Source organism: Struthio camelus, chromosome 1, assembly GCF_040807025.1.
Source record: "Struthio camelus isolate bStrCam1 chromosome 1, bStrCam1.hap1, whole genome shotgun sequence".
Classification (NCBI taxonomy): domain Eukaryota; kingdom Metazoa; phylum Chordata; class Aves; order Struthioniformes; family Struthionidae; genus Struthio; species Struthio camelus.
The window spans coordinates 144,819,505-144,846,894 of record NC_090942.1 but is presented as its reverse complement, the minus strand read 5'-3'; the positions used below and the strand labels follow the sequence as shown (position 1 = coordinate 144,846,894).

The 27,390-nt window shown below is 36.6% G+C and overlaps 1 protein-coding gene across 11 annotated transcripts in view; it reads right to left on the bottom strand.

Annotated features, from left to right (window-relative positions):
* Window positions 1-7,026: 7,026 nt before the first annotated feature.
* NLGN4X (neuroligin 4 X-linked) overlaps window positions 7,027-27,390 on the bottom strand; it is a 190,191-nt gene continuing 169,827 nt past the window's right edge. For all 11 annotated transcript variants that reach the window (XM_009683702.2, XM_009683705.2, XM_009683701.2 and 8 more), the window contains 3 exons: window positions 22,402-22,587; window positions 19,668-20,457; window positions 7,027-11,687 (listed from right to left, as the gene is read on the bottom strand). In XM_009683702.2, coding sequence (XP_009681997.1) covers window positions 10,838-11,687; window positions 19,668-20,457; window positions 22,402-22,587 — 1,826 coding nt within the window. In that variant the 3' untranslated portion in view covers window positions 7,027-10,837. The remainder of the gene's footprint in view (window positions 11,688-19,667; window positions 20,458-22,401; window positions 22,588-27,390) is intronic.

Genomic DNA, 27,390 nt, shown 5'->3' with positions numbered 1-27,390 from the left:
GGCTGGCAATTTAAGTTAGTCTTAAGAACGTTTAACGTAATAGAAAAGTGGCATATTTTGCCACTAACATATTTAACAAAAGAGTTCAGGTTCTAAAAATAGTTAACAAATAAATTCCAGTTCACTGCTGAATCCTTAAATCACCAGGAGCAAAATTAGATTTGCTTTTAGATTTGTGCCTGTTTTATTTAAAGAAAAAGGGAAAAGAAATATCCTTTTGTCAGAACAATCTACTGTTTGAAGTCAACAGTGGGACCTGCCCTTTCCCTTTTTCATGGGGTTGAGCAGAATTTCAAAACAAGTAAGTGTTTTGTAAATGGTTTTAGAACTTAGAAGCTTAGGAAGCATTTTGGGGTCAAAATCAAAGGCACTGCACCATGAACTGAACACAGACAGCAAGATGAATTAGCCTTGATGTGGTGGGAAAACCTCCCCTGTTATACCTGCAGGCCATATTGCTAAGTGGTTAGCCTGTTAAATAAAGTGAGGGACTGATGCCAGGAGCACGGCGAAGTGCCAGAGAATGGTTTGCATCCACAAACCACTGCGGGACCTGGGTCCTGGGTGGCTTGGAGGCATAGGCGGTGCTCCTGGACTGTAGTTTTCAGTATATATCTTCATGCAAAAGAATCCAGTTCACGTGCTCCAAGAACACTTGTCATGCAAATCAAAGTTTACTTTGTGAGGAGTTTAATGAGTAAGCACTGGCAGGGTTAATTTAAAAATAACGTCTCAATCCAAACAAAAATACTAATGTAAGTACTCCTCGGCAGTTCAATATTGCTTCTTTTTCCTGTGGCCTACTTCCTGAATTTTTATTTTCAGTATTATGTGCTTTCTGGTTCTTCTCTTTTCCTGGTTTCTTTTGCACTTTTCTTTTTCTGAACACCCTCGGAGTTCAGTCGATACAGGTTCAGGTCACTGTGAAGTGTCTCCTCCTGTGTGCTTCATTAACAAACCCTTTCTCCTGTAGCTCTTGCCTTCCTCCAGACTCAGTTTTGTCCACTCTGCATCATTCACTTTTACCCTGTTTCTGTAACCTCGTTTTCACGGATGAATAGGATTCATTCCCTTTCTCTGAGGAACAACTGAGGACTAGATGCTGCAATAGAATTACAGCAACTGAGGAATTATTTTCACCAACTGTGTGAAAATAAACAAGCTAAGTTACCCTCTCACCTTCTGCTGAGTTATATTATACTGGTGTGTCTTCTGAAGAAAAGCCAGTGTATACCTCTGGAAAAAAAATGCGTGTAAAAGGACCAGTCTCAAAATATCTGTGAAATTGAACCTGTATGATTTAAATTCTGTGACTCATAACTATTTGAAAATAATTTTTTTATATTCTAACACTGGAATCTGACAACCAGGCAGCAAATAACAGCCGTGTATACATATGTGATAAATTTAACTGTTCATGAAGATAGATGTAGAAATGTACCTCAGCTATCAAGATATGTAGACATCTAGATCCCACCCCCCCCCCCAAAAAAAATCCTTCTTTGCAAGAGTTCCTGAAAAGGTTCTGTATTTGCACATAAAACATCATACTGACTGCTAAAATATTTGAAATAGCTTTCATACTCATATTTCAAAGCTTGGAATATAAAAACTGCTCTAAAGCCAATTGCTAAAGTTATGGAGGCATATAATGACCCTAGAAGTAACAGAAATATGGTTTTGATTAATTTTTTAATAAATTATAATTTTCCATTGTAGAAAAAAATGATAAATGTTCAAGTTTACCTCTCTTTTAATCAATTTGCATTTGCTTTTTAACTTTTTAAAGGAAAAAAAAAATTACAGTATTAACAAATATCAGATTGCCTGAGACTCTACCCCATCAAGAAAAAAAGTGCTATTATTCCTTATATTTGATTCATTTTCTTTATAGATGAAAAAAGAAAATAAAGTAATAATCTGTCATCTGCTTCAGACCTAAAGCACCATTTTCCCTGTTCAGAAGGTATCATGAGAAAATATGAAAGAATTGACATATAATGAAAAAGATCAATATGAATTTGAGAGTTGAAAAAGGCTATATGACACTGTCGTCTCTTAAAAAACTTTACTGTCTCCTTCAGGCAATCATTGAGATGACTAAAATGTGTTAATTGTCCTACGGTAATTTTTTTTTCTGTTTTTAAGGAAAGCACTGACAAAAGTAAAGCTCTATAAATTCAGAATGTATGGATACCTAAACTATGCAGAAAGGCATCAAGCCCAAATATTTTCAGTTGACAAATAACAATGACACCAGATCTAGATTTCAAAACAGAGAAGGATGATCAGTTTAGTTTAAATGCAGAAATCCATCCTAAGAAGGACAAATGTCAGGATAAAATTATAGGTCATAAGGACAGATGTAAGCATAGGACAGATACAAGGATAAATACTAAAAAGTTTGTATCTATTCTTCCAGGATTACCTGAAACCTACAGATTTTTGAGTGTGATATCCTAGATTCATAGGGATGTATAGAAATTGTTGCAGCTGTTAAATTTCAGTATACTTATTAACAAGTGATTTACATTTTCTGTTTTGTGTTTAGCATTCTCTCTCACATGGTACTTAGTAAAAAGATTTTTTTGTTTCTTATGGTTCACCTATTAGTAAACTGCTGAGTGTCAAGAAAGTTGATCAAAACCAACTCTGCAGAGGTCTGTCTATTTGGTGAGATATTGTCGCTCTCTTGAAGAATTATTTTTTTGCTTTTAATCTCTGTTAGTGCCTAGATACATGACAGCATTCTGGATGTATCACAGGAAGAACCCTGCTAGCAGAGGCTTTGCACCACCGAATTTTGGAGGTTTCATGAACCTGCATAGGTTAGAAATCTATGTTCTCAGTTAGCCTATGGAAGAAGAAACTATCCTCCTCAGGAAAATTCATCACACGTAAGATCTAGATGGCCTGTTAACAGTGGGAGCTGAAGAAGACCAGATTCCCAATACAGATCTCGAGTGTCCAAAGTTCTAGCAATTAGTGACGTCTTTGCTTTTCTTCAGCTGTGTGCTGCACGTCTGAGTGCTGCTGACAGTTATTCCGCGTGTCCTTGGCCTATATAAACTCATATCTCATAGGATCAGCAGGAAGAGCAGGAATTTCATACTTACTATTTACTGACGCAGCAATTTACAGAGTTGCTGCAAATGAAATACCACATTTTAATCAGGTGCACATACAGTTGATAATTTATCCTATAATTTCATTCATTAAACTTATCTTATTTTAAGTGTCCACTCTGGAAATATAATGACACACCTGCAGTTAGATCGCAAGATTCTAACAACCCTGAGTATCCCTTCTCTTACATATGCTGGAGATTTTATTTTTGATGATGGCATTTTTATTTGATTAATTTTTACTCATATTCTTACTGACTTTCCACTAATTTCATGGTGCAGAATCTACAGTCTGATGAGCAGCTTAGAATTTTTTGAATAAGCTCATTATAACCGGGAAGAGTTGGGTATTAAACCAGCTCCACAGGTGATTGTTGTCCCATCTCCAGCAGCTCCCTCCCTGACCACTGCTCCCTGAATGCCTCCATTGCCCTTTTTGCAACTGGCAGCCCTATTGAAAGTAGAGTAAGGAGCTCAGCTGGCTCTTGGCTTGCGCTCCCTGAGTCCTGGGGAAAGCTGGCAGCACATGACTCCTGATCCCCTACTTTGTTCTGACTGTCCACCACTCAGAAAAGAAAAAAGGCTTGTAATCAGCAACCAATACTATTCCTTGTTTCTCAGCTCCAGCTTTGAGGACGCCCTAACATATAACAGCTGGCAGTGGTTTTTGAGGGATTAAGGGCTAGTGTTTCCTGGAACACAGCATATTTCAGTGCTCTTCCTTCTCCATGCCTCTACCCCAGGAAAGTGAGGAGAAAAGCAGATTTGGAGCATAATCCCTCTCTACTGGCTTCTGCACGTAAGAAGGTTCTCCAGACAGGATCTGTGCTTGGTTTCTACTTTCTATATTCCCTGTTTGTGTCTGACACTTCACCTTTCTTGAAATAAAATGATTTGAACTTTTCTTTTGTCATTTCCCAATGCAAGTGCATATTTCACTTTCCTGTATTATTGACCATGGCAGCTCTGTTGCCTGTCTAAAGTAGGACATCTTGAGATTTAATTTTATACTTCTTAATATCCAGATCAGCACAGTAGATTATGTTCAACATTTCTAAATCCATATGGTATAGCATTATGACACAATGCCTTTGTTCAAAATCCCATTATAATCTCATTATATGCAGTGATTTCATTTTACTAGTCCACGTAAAAACGTATCCTTTGAGATACTCCTTTATTTTTTTTTTTTGTTCCTTCCCACAGAACATATTTACTGTGTTATTTTAAGATTAGGCCACTTCAAACTTCTACCTGCCAAATTCATTTAGAAACAGATTTATTTGACTACTATTTATTTTAAAACCTTCTTCCTGCAGTTTCTCTGTTGCTGTTTATAGGTGTTCCTGAAACCACAAACTCAATTGAAAATACTTTTGCAATATCATCTTCATTTCTTGAAATCTGAAAATTGCACTATAGCTTCTAAAGTGGGATATCCAGTGACTGAAGTTGTAGTACTCATGAAGCTGTTCTCTATCAATCTGTGTGTTGCTGTCTTTACAAAATAACCTCCAATGCAGGATATGAGAGGATGATCCTCAACCTCTGCAGTCACCTCAGGTCTTGTTTACCTTTGACACCATAAAATGAAATTTCTATACATCAAAATGGTAACTGCATTTTTTTCCCCAGATATATGAAATAAGCCTTGTCATAAAGTGGAAGCTACTATCCACTGATACATGCATTCTTGTCACACAAGGGTATGTCTGCTACCTATTTGTTTACTCTGATTGGAGACTTTTAATGCAGATTTAAGAAATATGAAAGATTTAGAAAGCTTTTTACATGTTGATGATACAGCTTAACTAGCTGTAGCTAAATACGACTTGAGAATGATGTCTTTTTAGGGGTTGAGAAGTCTTGCTGTGCAATACAATAGCAGTCTACTTTACTTGAATCCTTGATTCAAGATCAATATTGAGAAGAGCTAAATGCTGACAATGAATAATAGCAATGATATAAACAGCAGGGTAAGAGGAGAACCTGGCTCTAAGCTGACACTATCCCCTAAGACAAACACTATGTCAGATCTTGACTGCTGGGCTGGCATGAAGTGCGGATAGCCATAAAGACCAATGCCTTTCAAGGATGATGAATACTCTTATGTAAATAATCTTTCAGTGGAATATTTTTAACATTAAAAACAGAACAAGAAAAATGATGGATGAAAAATATTCTCTCACAGTCATACAGTACAGAGTGGCACAAATCTGGGGACAAACACAGCTGTTGTGATAGAAAACAAACAAACAAGCTAAAAAACATGGAAACACACCTGTACCTATCAGGGAAATACCTGATGAAATAGTGATAAATTATATAAGTGAAATAAGAGATGGCAGAAATGGGTGATGGCTGTGAGTTAGGTACAGAAAAAACATGGTATCAGATATCAAAACCTGAGAAAAGATAAGGTACTCTCTAGAAATGTAATGTTTTTTGAATAAAGCATAGGTGAAGTTCATGATGATTTTAATGCTAGGTCTTTGGCTGTTGGAAAGAAACATAACTCTGCCATTAATCTAAGTCAATGTCAAATTATGCCAGTTCTGAGTCTGGCCTTTCCTTTTTAATCAAACCTGCGCTCTTGGGAATGGGACTACTTTGAAGCATATGGATAACCTATAATCCCTGAGAAGAGGTAACAGAGGAATAATTTTTTGTTTTCTCGCTTGAGGGTCTTCATCTAAGAGGGAAAACAAAAAAGATATCATCCCCTATTTCATTTCTCATTTACATAAATAGACATTTCAGAAATGACTAGAACTTCCTGGAAATGTTCTGCTGTTTTTTGGGGAGCAGGGACAGAAAATCAAGTAAGGGAATTGTAGATATTGTCAACATTTGTCAATTTTCCATTGAAAAAATGGAATGCACATATTTTCTTTCATATTTATTTTCCATTTGAATTGTTTCAATATTAATGTATATTCCCCTTAATTACCACAGTGTCTCAGGGGAGCTGCAGTTCGTCTGGTTCAGGAGAAAGTTCTTTCTGTCATCTGGCTTCATGGCTGCATTGCATCTTCTCCATCCCTGGCTGACCTGAGTAGAATTAAGGTAAAGTAGTCGGGGTGGCCCATAAAAGGCTGCAAAAGCATAGTATCCCTAAAATATAACTATTAGAATACATAGTGGGAAACTTGGTGACCACAGCTGAATATTAAAGAAAATGGTTTGAATCAAAACTACATTCCAAAGTGAAATGTTATTTATTATGCTATAGCTCAGAGCAGATGTCTAGACATTTCCAAACCCCTTCCTAAATTTTTTATTTGCATTGATAAAAAGTCAATATTTGGCTTTTCAATCTAATCTGAAATGCAGATAAGCATGTTAACATATTATGATATTGAATACATAATATCATAATTTCTAGTGAGATGAAAATCCCAGTTTTTACCAGCTGCTAATGGTCTTTGCAGAGACTCAGGATGATGAGGTTTGTGATGTCAAACAGCTGTAGATGAAAATATGAGAAACAGTTGACAGTAATTAAATAATACAGATGTAAAACTACAAATCTGAGACAAGCACATAATTGCCACGGTATTATTTCATATGATTTTATGTGATATTAAATACCAATAAATTGTCATACTCTCAAGCAAAGTGTAAATAGGAATATACTAATCTGCAGATTTATATTTCAGACAGTAAAGAAAGAAAACAACACAATATTTAGTTAGCATGAACAAACTTCTGAAGTTTTTTTCTTTTTTAATATGAAATTGATTAACTGAAAAAAGGTGATTTATTGAGTTCACCCAGCAGTTTAAGGTGAATAGTTCACAGAAATGACACAATTGTAGCCTTTTTTCTTGTGTATGAATTATCTCAAAGCAAGCTGTGAATTTTTTGAGTGTAACTGTAATTAAACATATTTGCCAAACAATTCTAAATCTGCAGTTTATTTGCAAAAGCTCTATATACAAATTCAATATTCAAAAGTCAAGCTGTGTGATTAGGTCAGTAGGCACATAATATGTTTCTTTTTCAAAAGCTTGATTCTTCATATGCAAAGCCTGATATTAATCATTCAGAATTTGCTTTTTGCAAATACTCTTCAATAATATGCTCAAAATTCATCAAACATTATTATTAGTACCTCTATTCAACAGAATAGTTACAGAAAGCAAACAATATCCAACCTAAATCACTAAAATGTCTATGCAACTTCCCAGTGAAAGGAAGCCTGGCTGATAAATGGAATTTAACAGCATGAAAGGAGAAACTATAAGTGCTTACTAAATTTAAAGGAAGAATGAATTTCACGTACCTGCAGTATATGTAAAACCCTTAAATATATATGAGTAACAAATCTATATTGCTACTCTTACATATTTTTTCTAACAAAACTCTTTATTTATCTAAATTTTAATATAAAATGAAAGTGTATTTACTTTCATGAATGTATTATAGTTATCTGAATTATTTTGATTCTTAATTTGGAAGATATATTTACAGCTGCTAAGCTATACACTGACATAGGAAGTTGCTTCCCTCAGCTTTCTTTCAGTGCTACAGAAAATACTAACAGAACAATTAAATCATTAGTTCAATGGGAGTTGCAGCGCAAACAGGTAATAAATATATGGAGCTTATTCTCTTATATCTTCATTGTCTCAGTTTCTTTCCTTTTAGTGGCAGGCTTATAGAACTACAAAAGCCATGATAACTCAACAACTTAAAAGTGCAACCTCTGTTACTTTAACATTTTAAAACTGTGTGTCAAGGCATCATTTACATTAGATAATGAAATGGGTGTGGGGGAGAAAACACACTTCTGAAAGACTTTCTACAAAAAAGGATGAACACGTAGTTCTTTGCACAAAGCATTAGAAAATACTGTGATATTTTATTATTAAAAATGCTGCTGAAAAGTTTATACATATGTGTCCAGCCATATATATCTTCTATCATTACTTAAGGCAAAAAACAAAAAATTGCAAAACAATAACAAAAGAAACCATTAAACCCTGCGTGCCTTTTAAGGTCAAGAATATAAGCCTGGGAAAGTACTTTTTCTTTTACAGTTTGCAAAGTATGTTTTGAAATCATTATTATAGAATTCTATGAAGACCCTATAAATCTGTTCCTTTTATAAATCATACATTGGTTGAGATGTATTAAATTATGAAATCAACTTGATTGTAATTACTTTAAAAGCTAAAATCATTCACTTACAGGATTTTTTTTTTACCCAAATGTCACAAGCCTGACACAGTACTGTACATATTGCTAGCAGAAGACAATTGGAAGTACTAAACAAATACTGTAATTCACATTACAAACATACCCAACTGATTATGATGCCAAGCATCATTGCCTTTTTTTCTTTTTTTTTTCTTTTTTTCTTTTTTTTTTCTTTTTTTCACCCTTTTTTTTTTTAAAGAGTCATGAACTGCTGCATCTCAGCTGAGGCATTACATAGGTGGCGAAAATGGCCTGGTATAGAGTCAGCATTAATCAACATGATGTGATGGACCAGTGAAAAAGACAGTTTTCCATTTGCTACTACTTGTACTTTGGGCTTGTTGCTTCATCAAATTCCAACCTGATCATCCAGGCCGGGGCATAGTACATTTATCACATATACAGAATTATATCAGTCACTTGTTGCATTTTTATCATATTGTTAACTTGCTTTTTATTTCTTTCTTTCAGAATATGTTTTACTGCCTGCTACAACAAGGGAGTTGTGCGGATGAACAGACCTCAGTGAATCACCTTGTCTACGATTTTAGTTTTCGGGATGACTATTCCAAAGCCTTTTGGAACAAAAAGAAAACAAAAAGAATAGAAAACAAAATGAGGTACAAGGCATCTTGTGTTAGATTCTGTATGGGACATATAATATTTGATGCAGCTTAGTCGTGAACTAATAATACAAAATACATCTGGGATAATCATGTTCAAGTGCAGACCAATTTTGTTCAAACATCTTTGGTTACTATCTCCTGGTGACACAGTAACTTTCTAAGACAAAATATAAAGCAACTTTCATTTGTGAGAACCTATTTCTAGCTTTTCACATTCAAATCACCTGCTTAAATGAAATTGTTCACTTCTTTGTTTGATAGCTCTGCTTGGCCCTTATTTTTCCAGCTAAGGGAGGGCAGAAGAGAATAATCAGTTACAAATTTTGCCATTCCTGACAGTGATGTTATCTGGAATTTGCAGTTATATCCAGATGTAGAACATCCTATGACCTCTCTGCTTCTTTGTCCTTATGTTCACTGACTATGGGACTACTCTATAATAGATCAGCAAAAACAGTATTTTCTGACAATTATGCTCTCAAGCACAAAAATAGGATATTGAGCAGAGTAGATCTTCACGCACTGATCATTTTAAAACTTTTTAGAAAATAGACAACCAATGAACCCATCATTTCCCTACCTTTATATTGCGTTTTTCCCTTGTTTAGCCAAGATGAGAATGAACTTTCTCAGCTTGGATTCTTCTGTAGCTGCTGGTGAATATAGAGCTATTTTTCCTTGGAAAAGGCTGACCAAAAAGCAGGCTTTCTTTGCTTTTGTCAGGGCACAAAACTCTTCCTAATGCATCACAACAATCAAGAACTACAAACTGGACTTTTTGAATATATATTATTGGATGTTTCTTGGTTCAGTTCAACAAGCTTAAAATAGTAATTGTACTTTTTTCCCCCCATTTTCCAATCCATTGCTTTGTTGCAATTTAACGAAGGCTAACATAAAATTAAATTATAGAAAAAAAACATTTCAGAAAAGAACAACAATCTCCTATGAATGCTTTAACATGCACTAGTGTAACCTGTAAGAGAAATATGCAGGTCACACAAACAATTGTATCCTCTGCTTGATGCCATGGTATAAATGAAACATGTTAGAAAAACCTCATCTTTTTGTTTACCACTAGTAATTAAGAAGAAAATCCTCCTTTGGGCCTGGAGGAAACAGAGGTGATATGACTAATGTATATACACATAGGTCACAACTGAATGCACAATCTTTCTAAAAGCTCTTTTCAAACTGAAAACATCAATAAAAGCTTCTTCTTTTTTTTGTTTTTAAACTCACAGCTATGTACATTTTTACAAAGTTTCTTTAAATATAGTTCAGGCTGGCAAGTCATCTCTTTGCACAGAACTATACGTATTTTACTGCATAGTCAGTCCTCCTCTTTTTTTTCTTTTTTGTTTTTAATAATAAAATCCTATTCCCCCTTCTGGATTACAGCTTCATATGCTGGGTAAAAGCCCATGGTGATGTCTTTGTTTTAACAAGGGCCATTCATGGTATGGCACATAAAGAACTTTTTTTGATTTTATTTATTAAAAAAAAAAAAACACCTGTACAGTCACTGGCTCTCTGTTCCAGAAGATTCTGCTTTGCTTGTTACATTCAAAACACCATTTTAAATGACTTCTTCTGGCCTCAACTTTCAATCAAAGTGGTTGAGATCTTAAAGCAGTATCGTAACAGCAATGTACACGTTTCACATTTCACAGGGTTTGTGGTTGATCTTTAATATCAGAGAGTTTCTATGGGAAGGATCAGCAAGAAAATAATGACTGTCCTTCTCTTTTACTTGCTTTTACTTTAGATTTTGACAGGGTGTTCTATGGATGGTATTATTCTTTTTCCTCTTCTTTTGCTTTTTGTTTTTTCTTTTTTTCTTTCTTCCAAGTGGCTTGTGAGAGTAGAGGGGGAAGGGCCGAGCTATACCCTAGTGGTGGAATGTCCATGGGGCAAATTCGTACTGTTTTGTCCTCCGCTGAAGGTGTTGAAAGTATGCAAAGGCTGCATGCCTGTTAATGTATTTGGAATCATGGTTATGGTGTTGGGTGTCATGAGAGGAATGTCATCTGGGGACCTTCTCAACGTAAGGGTATAGTCAGGCGGACAGGTGAGTCTCAGCGTGTCGTGAGCCTGCAGCGATTCACACTCGTGGTCGTGTTCCAGCTGTTTCATCTGCAACGACATAATCTCTTCGTTTTGTATGTGTGCGATATCATTGGTTGTGTTCCTCTGGGGGCTAGGACGCCTGTGAGTCTCGTGACGCCGCTTGTCTTTCTTGTAGTATAATGCAGCAAAAGCTAAAATGTTGAGGAATAGCAAGGAGGCCCCCACGGCAATGGTGACGCTCAACTCGGTGGAGTAATCTCGCTTGTTTTCTATCAGAACTGTTGTATCCTCGGGAGCTGTTTTATGGGTGTCCTTTGAATGTTTGGGATTGTTGGCTGGTGTCATCGCTGGGCGTTTGGTGGCTGGCCACAATTTACCAGGAGAACGTCGGGTAACATAAGGAAATGATGTCATGTCAGGAGGGGGGACTTTAGTTGTTGTGGAAACATACTGAAATATTTCATTTAGGTTGTGAAGGTGTGGTACAAGCTCCAACCAGAAAGCGACTTTTGTCGCTCGGTAGTGATCGCGAACTCGGGGTTTCAGGCCAATATGCAGATAAAGCTGGTCTTTAGGATTGTATTTGGACCAAGCCACTTCTTCAAAGCGGTTGGGTTTAGTGTGGATGAACTTTGTGTCCTGTGGAACAGGCTGGTTTGGATCGCTACAAAAATAAAAACAAGCAATATTATAATCACATTAAAAAAATATCCTAGAGTTAATACTTTATCCTATAATTAATACAATCTAGAAATAGAAATTAAAAAAGAAAGGAGCTCTCAGACTTTACAGTAGAAGTTAACATACAAGCAAATGAATAATTACTCACGGTACAACAAATCTCAGGTACTATGATATTTAGTTACATGAAAGTAGAAAAAAAAAAAAAAAGATGCATTTCAGGTCCCAAAAGCTCATCTGTATTTTTGTGATTGCCATTCAGTCTCATACGCTGAAATGATCTTTGAGAGGTGCTAAGGTACTTCCCCATAGGTGTAGGTTCATAAAGGTGTAGGTTCAGCTCTTCTCAAGACTTGAAATTAGCTTTCTTATTTAAGATACCTTTGCTATGAGTAGTAAATACAGGCATCTAACCTCTATGGCAATGTCAGTAATCCCTGTGATCATAAGAATTTTTACCAGTTGAGGATTTCATATGTATATTACATAAAAATTTAAAGACATGAAGTGGTAGAACTAATACAGGTAACTGGGAACCACTGCTATTTGTGTTCCTTGATGTAACTATTAGATGTCCTTTGTTCAGCTATCTACCGGAGGGAAAAGCTTTTGAACTCCTTGTATGTTGTAAATCTTTCTATTGTTTGCAATCAGAGATTGCTATTTGAAAGTTCAGCACGTTCAATGGCACTAAATAACTGTATTCACTGATCCTTAACTGTCTCATCTAAGGATGAGAAATATAATAGAAGAGGTCAAAAAGCTTTATAATAGTTAAGTAGGAGTAGAGATAAGATTAGTACAGTATAGAAGTGGAGAGATAATTTCAAAATTAGTAAGCCAAATATTAATTTAAATTTTGCTTTTCCCATTTTTTTCCTTATAGGTTCAAAATAAAGCAAACTAATGGCACAAGAAGCATTTAAATGTGGTTAATGTGTATCTAACCTTATAATCTATGTAAACTTTATGTAAATATTACTTTATCTGGGCATGAAAAAATATACAAATAAAAAAATGTAATATTTTAATATTCTGTTGTATATGAGTTTGAATTCTCTTGCAGCAAAACATATGTTTCGGACTTTGTAATATGTTGTACTGAAAGTATATAATTTATTTTCTGTACATTACTCTGAGAACTTTCCATTCTGTTTTTCCATTCCCATATGCATTAGTTTATTTCCTGTGAAAATTATTTTAATATTTTTTTCTAATATATTGTTATGTATGTCAGGGGAATTCCAATATTCATTCCTACAGATTTTAAAGCATTTTAGATCTTTCCTTTTTCTTTTTCCAAATGCTCATGAGCATGATTACCTAGTTCAGTGTTCCTTTGCTATTCATAAAGAGCTATTCCTTAGTTCTTAGGCCAGAATGGTAATCTGGCTTTAATAATTTAAATATTTCTTGTAATTGCGTGTTTAGCTGAAAGAATTTGTCTTTCAATTTTATTGAGTGAAAGAAAGAATTCTCTTCCTATTTCATTTTGGTACTGTGTTTTATTTGTCTTTTTTCCTATTATGCTGTATCAAATATTTCCCATTAGAAGAAGGTATAAACTGGAGATTCCAGAACTATGGCTATTATTTTATAACTTTTAGCCAAATTCTGTGTATTATGAACCAAACTTGATTTCATATAATTGTTCATACTTGCTGAAGCTGGGGAGGAATATCCAGTTCCACGCAGTACAGCATCAGATTTCAATATACTGCTGCTTTGAGGGATTCTAACATGCATTCAGGAAAGAAATAGAAGTATTATTTCTTTTGTTCTCAAAGAAGAGACAGGAGGATTTGGTAAATCCAGAGAAGATATTGGCCCAATACAATATATCTACTATAGTAATTTTAGGCTCAACACGTAACTTCGAAAACAAAGAAAAAATCAAGTTGATTGTCACAGTAAAAATCATCTTTCTTGTCAGAAGCTCAAAATCCTGGAAGCATTACAGCACAAAATTTCTGTCCTACATACTACTCATGACTTAAGCACTTATTGGTCTATTTCTTAAGCCTAAAAATCTAGGAAGAGTCCTGTAGAATACACATAAATTAAGCTAGCGTATGTAAATGAGTTTTTCTTGAGACAAAATACGGGAGCTGAAGAAGAACACTTCTGCACTCAGTTTAATGAGCTCTGGGTCCTGATTGCCGGCTTCCCCCTTCTCCTTCTGTAGGTGATGATAATGAGAATGAAGGGAGTTCTGGCCCCACAGAAGGTTTGTCTTTTATCAAAATTGAATGTATTGAAGCACTTAGACTGATCACTTCACTTTTTTTCATGTCCCTATACAAAGGAGAGCAGACAATGATTTTGAAATGGCTTTGAAATTAACATTCCCTTCCCTATGAACAGACTACAAAACAAATAAATATCAGCTCCTTTCTGTCTCTGCCATTCTGGGCCTCCATCTCTCCTTTTCTACAATATCTGCTAGGAGTAGCCAATAATATTGCCACCTCCTCCAAATGCAAGAGAGAAAAATTATATGTATGTCTGTATGTACATACGTATGTATGTATGTATAAGGATGGCCTTATACATACAGGATAAGGATGGCCCCTGGTATTTCAGGGTTTCTTTATATGGCTGTGTGTGGGCCTGAAAATCCTCAGGGAAGGAAGGAGTAGGAAACAAAGGCAGCCAGTCCTACAGACATATCATTGTTTTGCTGAGGGCAGGAGAACTGTACAGTTGACATGAACTATAGGGTTGATACAATCAGTTAATAACTGAATAGATGGTCTGAATATTAGCTCTCTGAATCTGGAGGACAGGCAGCTAAAGGTATTTTTTCACAAGACAATGGAATAACTAAGTCCAGTCCTAGACAGAGGATCTAATAAATCATGGATCTTGGTTTTGTAGACTAATGTTAATTTACCAAAATTATTCAGTGGGCATAAATAATAAGATCTTTAAGTTCTTTGACTTGCCTTCATGCTCATGGTGAAAGTTCATAAAAACATGAGGTTATGACTTACGATGTGTTAAGTCTTTTTCTTGGGGTGCAGTACAGTTTATCCTACTGTATATAGTTTTCAGGTACTATAGGTAGACACAGAACATAGATGTACATAACCATTTCTTCTATCCGATTAGCTGTTTGCCAACAATTTTGATCTTCCATTGAACTGTAACTTTCCCATTTCTATTTTTAGCCCCTCACATCACCTTCGAGTATCTGGCCACTCTTGAGGCTCAGGTGTGTCATTACAGAACAAAAGACCATCCTTTAAAACCCCACAGTAAATCACAATGATAAGAATATAACCTGAATAAATAGTTTCAGTTCTGTACTTCCTCCATTAATATCATAGGAACAAGATAACTCAATTCCCAATCCCATCAGTTGGCAGGGGGTGTTCTCTTTCTTCATTCATTAGCTATAACAAAATTGTTAGTTATAGTTGTTCATTTTTTCTTCTAATTATTTATTTTTATCACTTTTAGATAGTTTAATTTAAATAGTTTCTCCATCTAGAAATGCCTCCACCATGAAATTTATGTAATGAACTTGTCTTTAATAGACAAGAATGGTCCTTCTTGTTTTATCTATCTAAGGTGTTTTTTATGAACATGTGCAAAATCATCTGATTTCACCTCTCCCTTTTTTCCACTTTCAATCTGCGATGGATTTTGCTCAATTTGAAGGATTTTGCTCAATTTAGCATGTTGCAGTTTATTGTCATTTAAGTCACACCTCATGGGTTACAACTGTACGTTCAAAGCATCGATTTTTTTCTCAAGTGCTATAAAATAAATGTACACTGACTGAAGAGCAACAAACATTCCCATTCACAAAGTGAATTAGCAGCTCACCATTAGGGCAAATGATGGAACTGAATATTTCATACCAGGTGATATCAACACCAGAAGAATGACAGAAACCTTAGAAGTTTTCTCTTAACCTGAGTTCCATGTAACATGTTGAAATGACATTTGTCTTTTATGTACTGTCACAACAGCATTAACCATTACTCAGTACAACAGAATTGTCGCATTGGTGCTTTCGGACATTAAAGTATTTCATTCTTTTGTGTCATTCTTTGACTTCATTGGAGAACCAAATGCCTTAACAGTTACACACAGTCAGCAAGTATGTTGAACCGAGTCCGTCTCCAAGACACTAAAGATCCCTTGATCATTTATTTTCTTTCAGTAGTCCTCTTTTGCTCCATACAAGAAAGAAAAAAAAAAAAAGGGAAAAAGAACTGCACAGAGTTTCTTCATACTCCTCTAATTTTCCATGATATCACAATAATAATAACGATACAGCCATTCTTGCCTGAAATAGTGGTGCATGAGCATATTTTTTCCTTACCTCCTTTCCTCACTTATCACCATAGCACACTGTTTACCATGCTCTCAGTCATCTACTGCAACTACTCTGGAAGCCAAACCATAACTGTACTGTTTCATTTGACTAACACACATACTTATGTCTTCAGACAGATATAAAAAAGAAATGCAAGTCTCCTAAAGGAGTTCACAGAGATGTGATATGAAAATACATTTTAATCATTATAAGTTAAACTGAGTCTTCCATTAGAAAGCCAAACTGAATATAAAGCATATATCCATTTAATCAGCTATTTGCTAATTTGCTATTAACAGTTAGCTATGCACTTCAGAAACAGTGGTAGTAAAAGTAATTCAGAAGAATTTCTCCGATTTACAAAGAAAACAAATATATGTCCTTTAGGACTATAGCCTTCTCATCACCAGTATTACAAGTAAAGCTGGATGAATGGGGGCAGAAATAGGGAGCGTTGTATCTACTCCAAAGAAGGTAATTATCAGAAACTCAGTAGATGCCTGTAAAGAGAGCATGGCTTCCTATCTATTGTATGAAACTTCAAGTCCTTCTTTCCAAGAGTGTAACTGGCAGCATATTTCAGAAGCATTGGCACGTAACACCTCATGTCACTCACTCTCCCCCACAGAGGTACCTGTGAAGGCTGTAACACAACACTAACAGAACATTTGAGCATATAAAATTACTACTACAGTTACGATTGTACTACTGGCAGCAGACTGAAGCTTTAAGCGCACCTCTTAACGAAGCTCTCACATATAATTTTGCAAACAGTGAAATCAAAAAAAAAAAGTAATTTTAATATCCCAAATGTGGTTTTTCACACCTACTCTATAACAATTTACTTCCCTATTTCTGAGGCATGTTTTCAGAAATATATAGTTTCGAAAAGGCTAAGATAACTGTGAATGCAAAAAATATAGTCTTAGCAAGGTAAAAAATTTAGGATTGGCAAAATGCAGCTTCTAAGTATTCATTTCAAGCACAATCCATTTGACATTAAACAGTCACTTTATTTGTCACCTCTTATTTGCTAGCTTCAGTAACTGATTTCAAAGTAAAATGCAATGAAAGCACTGTGCTTTGTGCTGTAGCTTTGACACCTAGTGATTTTAGGGCATTGACCTGCCCGCCAAACCCAGCCTTGGCAGCTGGCCCATTAAACAACGTGTTGTTTTTAGCAGCGGGCAGCAGCGGGCAGTGTGTGTCAGTCAAAAGCCCAGCACAGCCCATCAAGAAAGATGCACTAACTGATGAGTATTTACGCAATAAGTAGCTGCATAGGGCTTCTGTGTGAGACTGGAAGATTATTAGAGACATTAAAATAAACTAATAAGTCTGCAGTCATCTAGCTGTCAGATTTTGTATACATGCTGCTGTGGGTAAAAAGAAAGCCAAGTTATATCAGAATAAAGAAGAGAAATGATGAATAAAAAAAAATAATTAAAAATAAAACCAGTCCTGAACCGTATCATTCTTTTCAAGAGCTGGGGGGCCTGAGTGTGCACGTGGATTGCTCATGGGAGGGTAGAGAGAAGAACAGCTGCCCCAGAGAAGTCCCCTGTGTCTCTTGGTTTGAAGTGCTACAATTTTCTTTTTTCCATTGAATGCACCAGAGGTGCAGAGTAAATGAAATCTTACATATTCTTTACCTCCAAGAATTCTCTTACACTATCCGGAACAATTAATCATTGTTCATATAAACCAAGGGGGAAAAAAAAAAAAAAAACAAGTTAACATGCCTTGCATTGCTCTTTTCCTTTCCTTGGGACAACTGAAATTTTATTCATAGGTCTTTTATAAATGACACATCTTTCAGACAACTTGTAAAGGGGCGATTTTATAACAGAATATATGCTCCATTCCTGTCTCATTTCCATTTACTGTGTGTATCAGCGATGAGGAAACTTCAGAAGTGATTAATGGTCCTCCAAAAGCATTTGTCATGTCTTCAGGTGTAACATGATCATGGGTTCATAGCCGGAGGACTCAGTGATGGTATGTGTAGCCCGCTAAAATTAGCTTTCAAGTAGCAATACCTGGAAACTGCTTATAATTATGAGTAATGGTAGCAGTCAGGGCTGTGAGAAGTTCCTATCAGCCTCAAATAATCAGCTACATGTGACTTCTCACTCTGCAGGGAACAAAAGATAATACAAAGATATATAAGGTGTATGTACATATAAGTGTGTGTGTGTGTGTGTGTGTGTGTGTGTGTGTGTGTTTGTAAAGATAACATAAAATATGAAGAAACTGGAAATAATAGTGATGGAGTGGAGATCTCACATCTCCTTAATAATTCAATCATGTATTTTTTAAGAATCAGAAGTCCTATATTCCATTCATAATAATAAAGGTAGAATGATAGCAAAATAATCTTTCAGAGCGCGCAATACAGCCAGCATGCAGCATTCTTTGTCCATAAAGCAAGCTTTCACCCTTAAGTTTGTCCATTCCAGTACTGATGACTTCTTGTTGCCAAACACATCCAAACATCCTGCTCTTCATTCTCTATTGTTGCAGTATGGTGGGATTTCTGCATGTAGAAGTTCCTGTCTGTCTAGCATGTAGTGCAACAAAAGATTTCTTTTTGTCTTGTAAAGTGACCTGAAGCGTTTGATTATTTTTCACTCAATTCGTGCTCCAGTTTTTTGTTAAGGCTGCAAAATCTCCCTCATTAGAATGTCATTTGGGTTCTTTAAAAGACTGCTAGAGCTGTTGAAACCCCTGAGTGTCAGAACACTAGGCACGCTGAAATTTTCTTATATTGCTGCATACCATTCACTGCACTGCAGTAAAGCTGCAGTTTCCAGAGCCCAGTCCTGCCGTTAAACATTCATTTGAAAGATTTACAGCCCCTTTGTGCCACAAGTATCTTTATTTTAATTCAGTACCGAAGACTCAAGGTTAACAATAAAGCCCTTGCTGTTGAAGTAAAGCACTGCAATACTCTTTAAAAGAATGCTACAGAAAGAGAGTTTAGAGCACAGAAATTATTAATTGGACTTGCATATTAAGCTGCTTTGAGGGCTCTTTCCTTGATGTTTACAACTCCATTTTGGCAAAGCATTTTCGTCTTTATTTGGTTTGGTAATCAGAATTAATTTAAATTTTAATTTTTTAACTATCTTGAAACACATTTTATATCTGACACTTTTCTTGATTCTAGTCAATTACTTCTTATTGCCTTTATAACCCTCAGAAGGGCTGTCTTTCTGATCCATAACTTCCTCAAGTTGCCATTCCCATGAAGGTCCCTATTTTTGCAACAAATCAGTGCTATCTGCGTCACAGTCTCCTCTTCAAGTAATAGATGTTTCCTCTGATTTTCAGCATGTTAGTGAGCCACCTCTTCTCTCGCAGACATGCTTTTTCATAATAATTGCCCTATCTTTTGAATCAAAAGTACAGTGCATTATTCTTCTCGCTGAGCTAGTGAAAGAAAACAGTTTGAGAGAACACACTAGTTAAAAATCTATATTAAATATGAATAAGACCCAGTTATATACTGCCTTACGCGTCCCAAATAGTGCTGTAATGCTATTGTAAGATCAGGGTTTGAATACACTGCTATGCAATACTGAATATTTTGGAAGCATGTTATCAACCAAAAGGAATGCTCGAGGTCAAACATACCCAGTTTTGGCGAAGTTTGTCCAGTATGTCATAACCACTGCACTGAGCATGACGTCGTTCTTGGAAAAGTTGCAGTTAAACAGTTCTGTGGGGCCAATCATAGGAATGCCAAACACGTAAGGGACTTCATCACCATGAGCTGAATCCGCCCAACTTGGTTTCATTTCACTTTGGCAGTGGTGATAAAATGCATAGAAATATGTTGGAGATCCATACTGGGCATGTAGGTCAGCGGTGGCCACAGCAGGAGCAACCCACTGGTGATCGGTAAAAAGAGCTACCAAGGTCTTCCGTCTTGTTTCAGGGTTTTCTTTGTCTGCCCAGTCAGTGTACATGAATTTAATGGTCTCTCGCAGCGTATCTTTCCCTTCTGGATAACCGTATAGATTGTCCACAAAATTGGAGACGGAAAAGTCAAAATCATTGGGTGAAACACCATCTTCATTGTCTACAATGCCATCCACAAATTTTAAACCTTCCCCTTGATTGACTCCTAGCATTATGTCATAATTAAGGAATTCCCCTTGCTCCATGAGAATCTGAGGGTCATCTGGAATCACATCCCCATCGATCACAGGCCCAAAGGCAATGTGGTACGTGGCTGGAGTGATGGTCTGTTGAATGAGTTCTTTGTAGTTCTTATTCCGAAGGCATTCAACCAAATCAGTGGTATCCAGCATGTCGCAGCCCACTTTATCTGCCAATATCCGAGTGTACTTGGCAGGCTGATAGTTCACTGCCCAGCTGGACAGGGCTGTTCCACTCTGTATGATTGCCTTTTGGAACAAACCTGCAGGTGCAAATTGTTTAAATGCAAATTGAAATATATTTTAAAAAAAATTAAAAGCAGCTTTCACTAAGCAAAGAATACTTTGATTGTATGATGCCTAAAGGATGAAAATTCTTCTATTTCAGTTCAATGTCCATATTTCCTACTCACTTCTACCTTTCTATAGTACTAATCTCCAATAGCCTACTAATTAAAATCTCTTTTGTTCTTGATGCTCATACACAGAAAGCATGAAGGTTTCAGGTTACTGTTTCAAGAATAAAACTCATGTTTGTAATGTAGTTTTATTGCATCTTTAATGGAAGTCCCCTAGCTTTAACACAGCAGTAGTGCTGTAAAACTTTCTTCTTTAAAGGAATGGCAGCTACAAGCAATCATATCCTCTTCTCCATGTAAATGACTCTCATAAATGCGCTCCTCAGTAGTTTAAAGGTCAAATGAAAATTACATGCTCTCATTCCCTTCACGGATGCCATGCACCACATAATTTGAAAAAATTTCCCCTGTTAAAACCAATTTAATAGGCTTGAGCCTTCTACTCTGACATCATTTTTTTCATTACCGTCCACATACACACATATATATACACGTATATGTGTGTATATGTATATTTTTTCTTTGTTTAGCATTGCCTAGTTAGTGAATTAAGATATATTTGCATTTTTCTAAAGAGAATAAGACTAGATTCAATGATCCTTTCTGGTTGTTCTCTATGTACCAGTGTACAGATCAACCAAAGATACAGACTGATGAGCTTCTTTGTGTCACAGGAGCACTGAAAAGCAGCTAGAGCACACTGGTGAATCTGCCCCATCTGCTTTTTCTTGGTAGGATTGCTAAAATGGCCAATGTTATACTTAAGCTAAAATGCCTGGGCCTCTTCTGCACACAGTTTCCAATGACAAGCTCTTGAAATGCCTAAGACAGCAAAAGTTTCAAATGAATTTAAATACCTTGAAGTATTTATACGGAAAAGTGGCTGTGGTCGATATACCTTTGTGATGATTACTTACTGCACATGCTACAAAATTTCAATGCTGCAATTAGTTAAGTTTTTCATTGCTCCATCTGCTTGCTTTTGGCATGGCTTACTCAACAGTTATTTAATGCACCCTATTTGTATCAATACACTGAATTGTCACGGACGATTCTACACACTCCCAAATAAGGTGTTCTTACTAGCAGCTCTGTTACAACCGCCTGCGACGGCTCAGCCTTCTGACATAGATTTCCGGATGTTTAATATAATAGAAGGAGCATGGGGTTATAAATACAGCAGATTCGTTGGTCCTGCCTTCTTTTATTAATTCTTTGTAGAGGTGATCTTACCAACAGGAATCTGTATGGTTCAGTGCTGCTGCTGTGTGTGCGTGTACATACATATATGTATGTAAGTACTTTTTTTTTGAGAGTAGACATCTCACAGCTCTGATACTTATCAAAATATTAAGAACTTAGTGTAGGATCACACACTACTTGCAGGGGGTTAACTTATTTTTGAATAAGATCAAGATATTTCATTATTAAGTAATGAGTAATGAAAGCATCTAAAGACATTTTGGAAGTGCAGACAGGGGTGCATAAGAAATGGAAAAGGTCACTGCCCTTTTCTATTTTAATTAGAGCAAACTTTGATAGAAGAGTCAGTGGAGAATATTGATAAAACTTTAAAAGTATATTGCTCATAGCACTTTCTGCATAAAATTTCAGTTATAATAGCATTTATTTTTTCATGTCAAAAATATTTATATTGACTAATATGAATGCAGAATACTAGCTAGAAGGTATTTTACAAAAATTACAGACTTTACATAATTCTAAGAGTCTACCTAATATGGCCACTTGCCTTACACTATAATGTTAAAAAAAAAAAAGGTCACATTAGACTTAAAAAAATCATTTTACTATAACCAAACTACTTAGCTCTGCTCATAAGATCATTACCTTCCGAATAATGAGAGAGTGTCAGAAGACTAACACAGGAAGCTCCTGCCCCAGATCCAAAAATAGTAACTCTTTTTGGGTCTCCTCCAAAGGATCCAATATTTTCTTCAATCCAACGCAAAGCTTGGATTTGGTCAAGCAATCCATAATTGCCTTTTGCAGCTTGATCCCCAGTACTCAGAAAACCTATAAGGCAAAAAAGATAATTTTAGTTCACCAGCCACAGTGTTCGCTACAGGGTATCCACATAGTCACAACACATATTCCCATCTTTTCATCTTCTGGGCTTTTTTTTGCTTCTTTTTTTAAAGGTCACAGTACTAGTTAAATGTCTCCAATGCAAGCAGTGGAACTCATTCTAGATGCTGTTTGTTTTGTTTTTTCCTACTGCAGAGGTCAGCGTTTTGGTGAAAAATCATTACCTCCTCTTTGAAATAACTCTATATCAAAGAAGCAATGGAGATTGCAGATTTTAGACATTTAATAACTGTATGCAAGTAATGCACAAAAACTTATGAAACACTTTTTGTGCAAAGACAACGTTCAGGAAGAAGTGGAATAGTAGTTCTCTCACTAAGGACAATGTTCCATAACACATTCATTTAAATGTCTCTTTTCATGGACTAAAATTATTCTAAACTACATATAGTTTATACTATTAAGCTATAGCTATATAAGCTATTGTACTTGTGATACAGATAGACATTCAGAAATAGAAAAAGAAGGATGAAGAAAAAAATAAAAAGAATAGCAAAAAGCTTAGGAAAAAGACTGCACTCCAATTTTGCAAAGGGTTTTTATTAGGAAGATAGCAGGTAAATCCTCAGCATTTCAGCCTTTGCTATGGAGATTTTATCTGAACAAATCAGGCTTTTTTTTTTTCCTTGGAAACTGCAGGAAAAACTGCGCTGTAATTTTTTGTTCTTGCACTGTGGTTATCAGATTTTAGAAACAAAGCATGACACATTTGCTGCTTGTCTTGCAACTTAGAACAAAATAACCAAAAGATTTGGACTGAGATTAATTTTGTTTTTCTGAATCTTGCTAACCTGAAACATTACACTTAGCCATGCTGCCTATCATTCACAGCCTAGACCTTCTGCTACGTCCAAATTACCACGCAGGGTCATGCACTTACACTCCTCTTTTTAACTCCCACAGACCTTTTCCTGTCAAACAACTGGAAGTCAGAGGTCTATTAGAAATACCTTACAGCAGATGAAAGTTTTCAGATGGACGCTACTGATTTAGGCCCCACTGATAGTTGCTTATCAAGACAAAGCAAGGGATCGCTCACTGGTGTTTCCAAGTCAACTATCATACTTCAGATACATTTGCCAGAAGAGGGCCCCAGGACTCAGGAGATCGGCAGTCTCGAAAACACTGAAAGGTTTTGCAGTGAAAGGAAGATTCATTGTCTGTAATCCTGTAAGGATCCTCCGCATGCTGTGAAAACACCTTTGTGCTCCTAGGGAGGGCTGTAAGGGGAACCAGAGGTCCCTAGGGAAAAAAGGCCTTGCAGTACATTTGAACGACTTTGGCACAGGGGAACAGATTTCTTTTGTGCTGGCTGTGGTTATTTTTTTTAGTGACAGGCAGAATGAAAATTGACAAGGTTAAAGGCAATAAATGAATGAAAACAGAGGAAATGGAAGAGGAGAAAGAGCAAGAGGAGAGAAGCAGAAGAAATTAGAGGTGTCAGACTTCATCACACCTGCATTTCCATACTATTTTCTATGGTAAAATTCCTACCAATGAGATGTAAAACCTAGCCTCAAATAATATAACATAAAGACCAAACTTTAAATTTGGAATGCTATATAGTCCACATTATGGTAGCGTAAATTTCTACGTTCAAATTTGGCCATGGTTAAATGAAATGTATTATCTTGCACCAAGAAAAAATCTTTTTCATATTTAATTAGCTATTATTAATAGGGATTTAATATCAGCAAGTGCCTCTTAAGCCGTTGTATTTATCACAAAACAGTTGCTTTAATTTGCAGTAATATGAATCATACCCTTATTACCTAGTATTTGACGTAGCTTTCTCATAAAAAATTCACTAATAATAGCAATCATCATAGTTAGAAGAGCAGTAACGTCTTATTTCTCTTCCATACAAGTAGGGGAAAAACAAACAAACAATTATCCATAATTGCTCCCCTCCCCCCTTTTTTAACAGATATGTTTTTCTCTTTTTTCACATGACTTTATTATCTTTTTAGGACTGTCAAAGAAAGAATAACCCACTTGCTGGTTTTGTTGCTGCAATTCACTGCAATGTTCTATAATATTCTATAATTAAGCCTTTATTCAATCAGAACTATGACCTCCCTGGGAGAAAGTGACTGTTGTAGCCTTTAAAGCAGCATGATAATTAATATTCAGAACCTAAACATGCTTTAGCTCTTCTACCAGCATCAAGCTAAAGCTGGTTGATCTTTGTGCTTTTGAATTCCTTCCAAATGTACTAAAAGGTGACTGAGTGAAACAGCAATCAATGAATATCTGATGTTAGACAAATGAAGAATTTTTGTTTCCACAGTTCTTGGCTGATTCTCATTAATTGCAAAAGCAAATCTTCCTAATTTAAAAGCTAGTCATCAAAGCGAAGTGTCAGCCCCACGTGACACCAAAATGAATCCATAAATCTGTCTTTTCTTGATGAGAATATATATACTTTCATGCCCTGAATACTGAATCAAAATATTTCTTCAAAGCCATTTCAAAAAATTCAGGTAAAGAGTATCAATTTGTCCAGAAATACACAACAGTAACAGAATGTTTTCTTCATGTGACCACTATGAAGATTTCACAGCAGTATGTTCATGTGTCACCCTAAAATCCCGAACAAAAACCAACTCAGCTTTGTTTTATCTTTTGTGGCTATTAGGTATATATTTTTACGTGCAGTAAAAATATTTTCTATTGTAGTGTATGTCATGATATGAAGGCCAGTCTGTGAACGGAAAATCTCTTGACCAGGGTTTTCCCAGAACCTGAAAGTTCTTCTCACTATCTTAATACAAAAAAGGAAGGAATTACAATAGTTCAATATGGAAAAAAAAGGAGTTTTCTTCCACATAATGACACAGAAAGGCATCAACTGTGAAATTCACTTCTTTACTTTACAAAACTTCTCTTAAATATTGAATTGTAAGGGTGTCCACATGGCCCCCATTGCAAATTGCCCTGGGTAACAACAGCAGTTAAATAGGAGCAGGAGCACAGTCCCCGTGTATGCATGGAAGACCCAGAAGCACCTGGGAGGGCATCTGCTCCAGGCTGGTCATGCTGAAGAGGAAGATGCCCATCAGCTGGACTGAAGAGGAACCAAGGAATTAGAGACTGCAAAGAAGCCGTCTGCAAGGAAAGAGGAACCTGCTTGAAAGGACATGAGGAAGAAGCATGAGACTTTGTACCAGTGGGGAGAGGGAAGTGGGAACAGGGCAGCTCCCAAACCGGGCTGGACACTGCAAGAGTCGCCCCCAGCTTTGCGACCTCCGACGAGCCAGGGCAGAGCATCCCTCCCGTGGGGTGCCTGTGCCCAGCCAGCGGGCTGGCCCTGCGGGGCAGCGTGCAGGCACCCGCCCCGGGGGTGCGCAGGGCCTCGTGGGATGTCCCCCTGCATGTGAGTCCACAGGATTTTTGGGGGTGTCAGGGGCTCACATACCATTAGCGCATCTGCATCTCCCACGGGAAGAAGAGGGGAACCCACGCTCCCGGGTGTGCTGGTGACCTGCATGACTGAGGAGCGCCCAACTGTGCGTGTGTGCTTGTGTGCAGGTGCGTGTGTGCATGCGTGTGCGGGGTGTGATGAGAACTTTTGGGGATTAGTTATACAAGGCTGTTCAGAAATCTGTAATTGTTTACTAACCTTTGGTAAGTGCCTGGGATTGCAGTTTTATTGCTGCATTGCTGATATATCTCCTGAATGTATAGCTCAGTGACTGTCAGCTAATTATGTGTCATTAATAAATCAATAAACAGCTTTTATCCTTATTTGATTTAAGCCACGTGAATTTAGCTTTTTTTCTTAGGCATTGGTTTATTAAACAAATAAATAAACAAAAATATGTAATTTTATGATAATAGAAGTGAGCCTACAGAGTTCTTGATTTGTTTTGCTATGTGACTTGCAATCAGTATTGCCTTCTTTTTTCTACATTCTTTCATGTAGAAAAAAGTAATGTTTCTTCAAAATGAGTTTTCTGAAGTAAAAAACATTTTGATTTGTCTCTGATTCTATTAATGGAAGCATTCTAGATGAAAGCTTTAGTTTTAACCAACTAAATTAGCTACAGTGAAGAAGGAAGAAGACTGTAAGTGGAAATTACTGGGAATTTTCCTTTTCCACGGCCCTTAAAAATGAATAGACTTGTAAGTCACATGCTGTCATTTGTACTCTTTCAACAATGCAGTGAAGACACAGAGCTACACAAACAGCTCCTTTGGATCCTACTTACACACGACGAAATCTGAGGCTGTATCTCTATAGTTGTTTTTCCCACTGTGCCACAGGAATCTTACTGAGACACTAAAAATTAAACAAGCAGTGCTAATTCCTCATTCCAATGAGAACCACTAAAAAGTTATGCTGTGAAATAGGAGTGGAGCTGCAGTGAGAAACAGCCAGTGCCAATCCAAAATCCCCACAATCCACCCAGGCTGGGTGGATTTACTGCTGCCCAGCTCTCACCTTGACCTCACAGATTGGGGGAGGGAGGGAATGTCTATGTTAGCAGGACCTGCAGACCCACAAGGGTCAGTCTGCAGAACAGAAAAGTTGGTGTGAGGACCTTATGTACACTCTATATGCATGTCAGAGTTTCTTTGTTTGCTCATTTTGTTTTTTACCTTGGACTAGCTGTTGTCTGGTACCATGGACGACTAATCATTGGCAGGTGGAGCGTTAGGGTATGCGCATTGTCCAGTGGAGGTTTATCTGGAAGGAATTCAGCTTGTACCTGACAGGACCACTCTGTG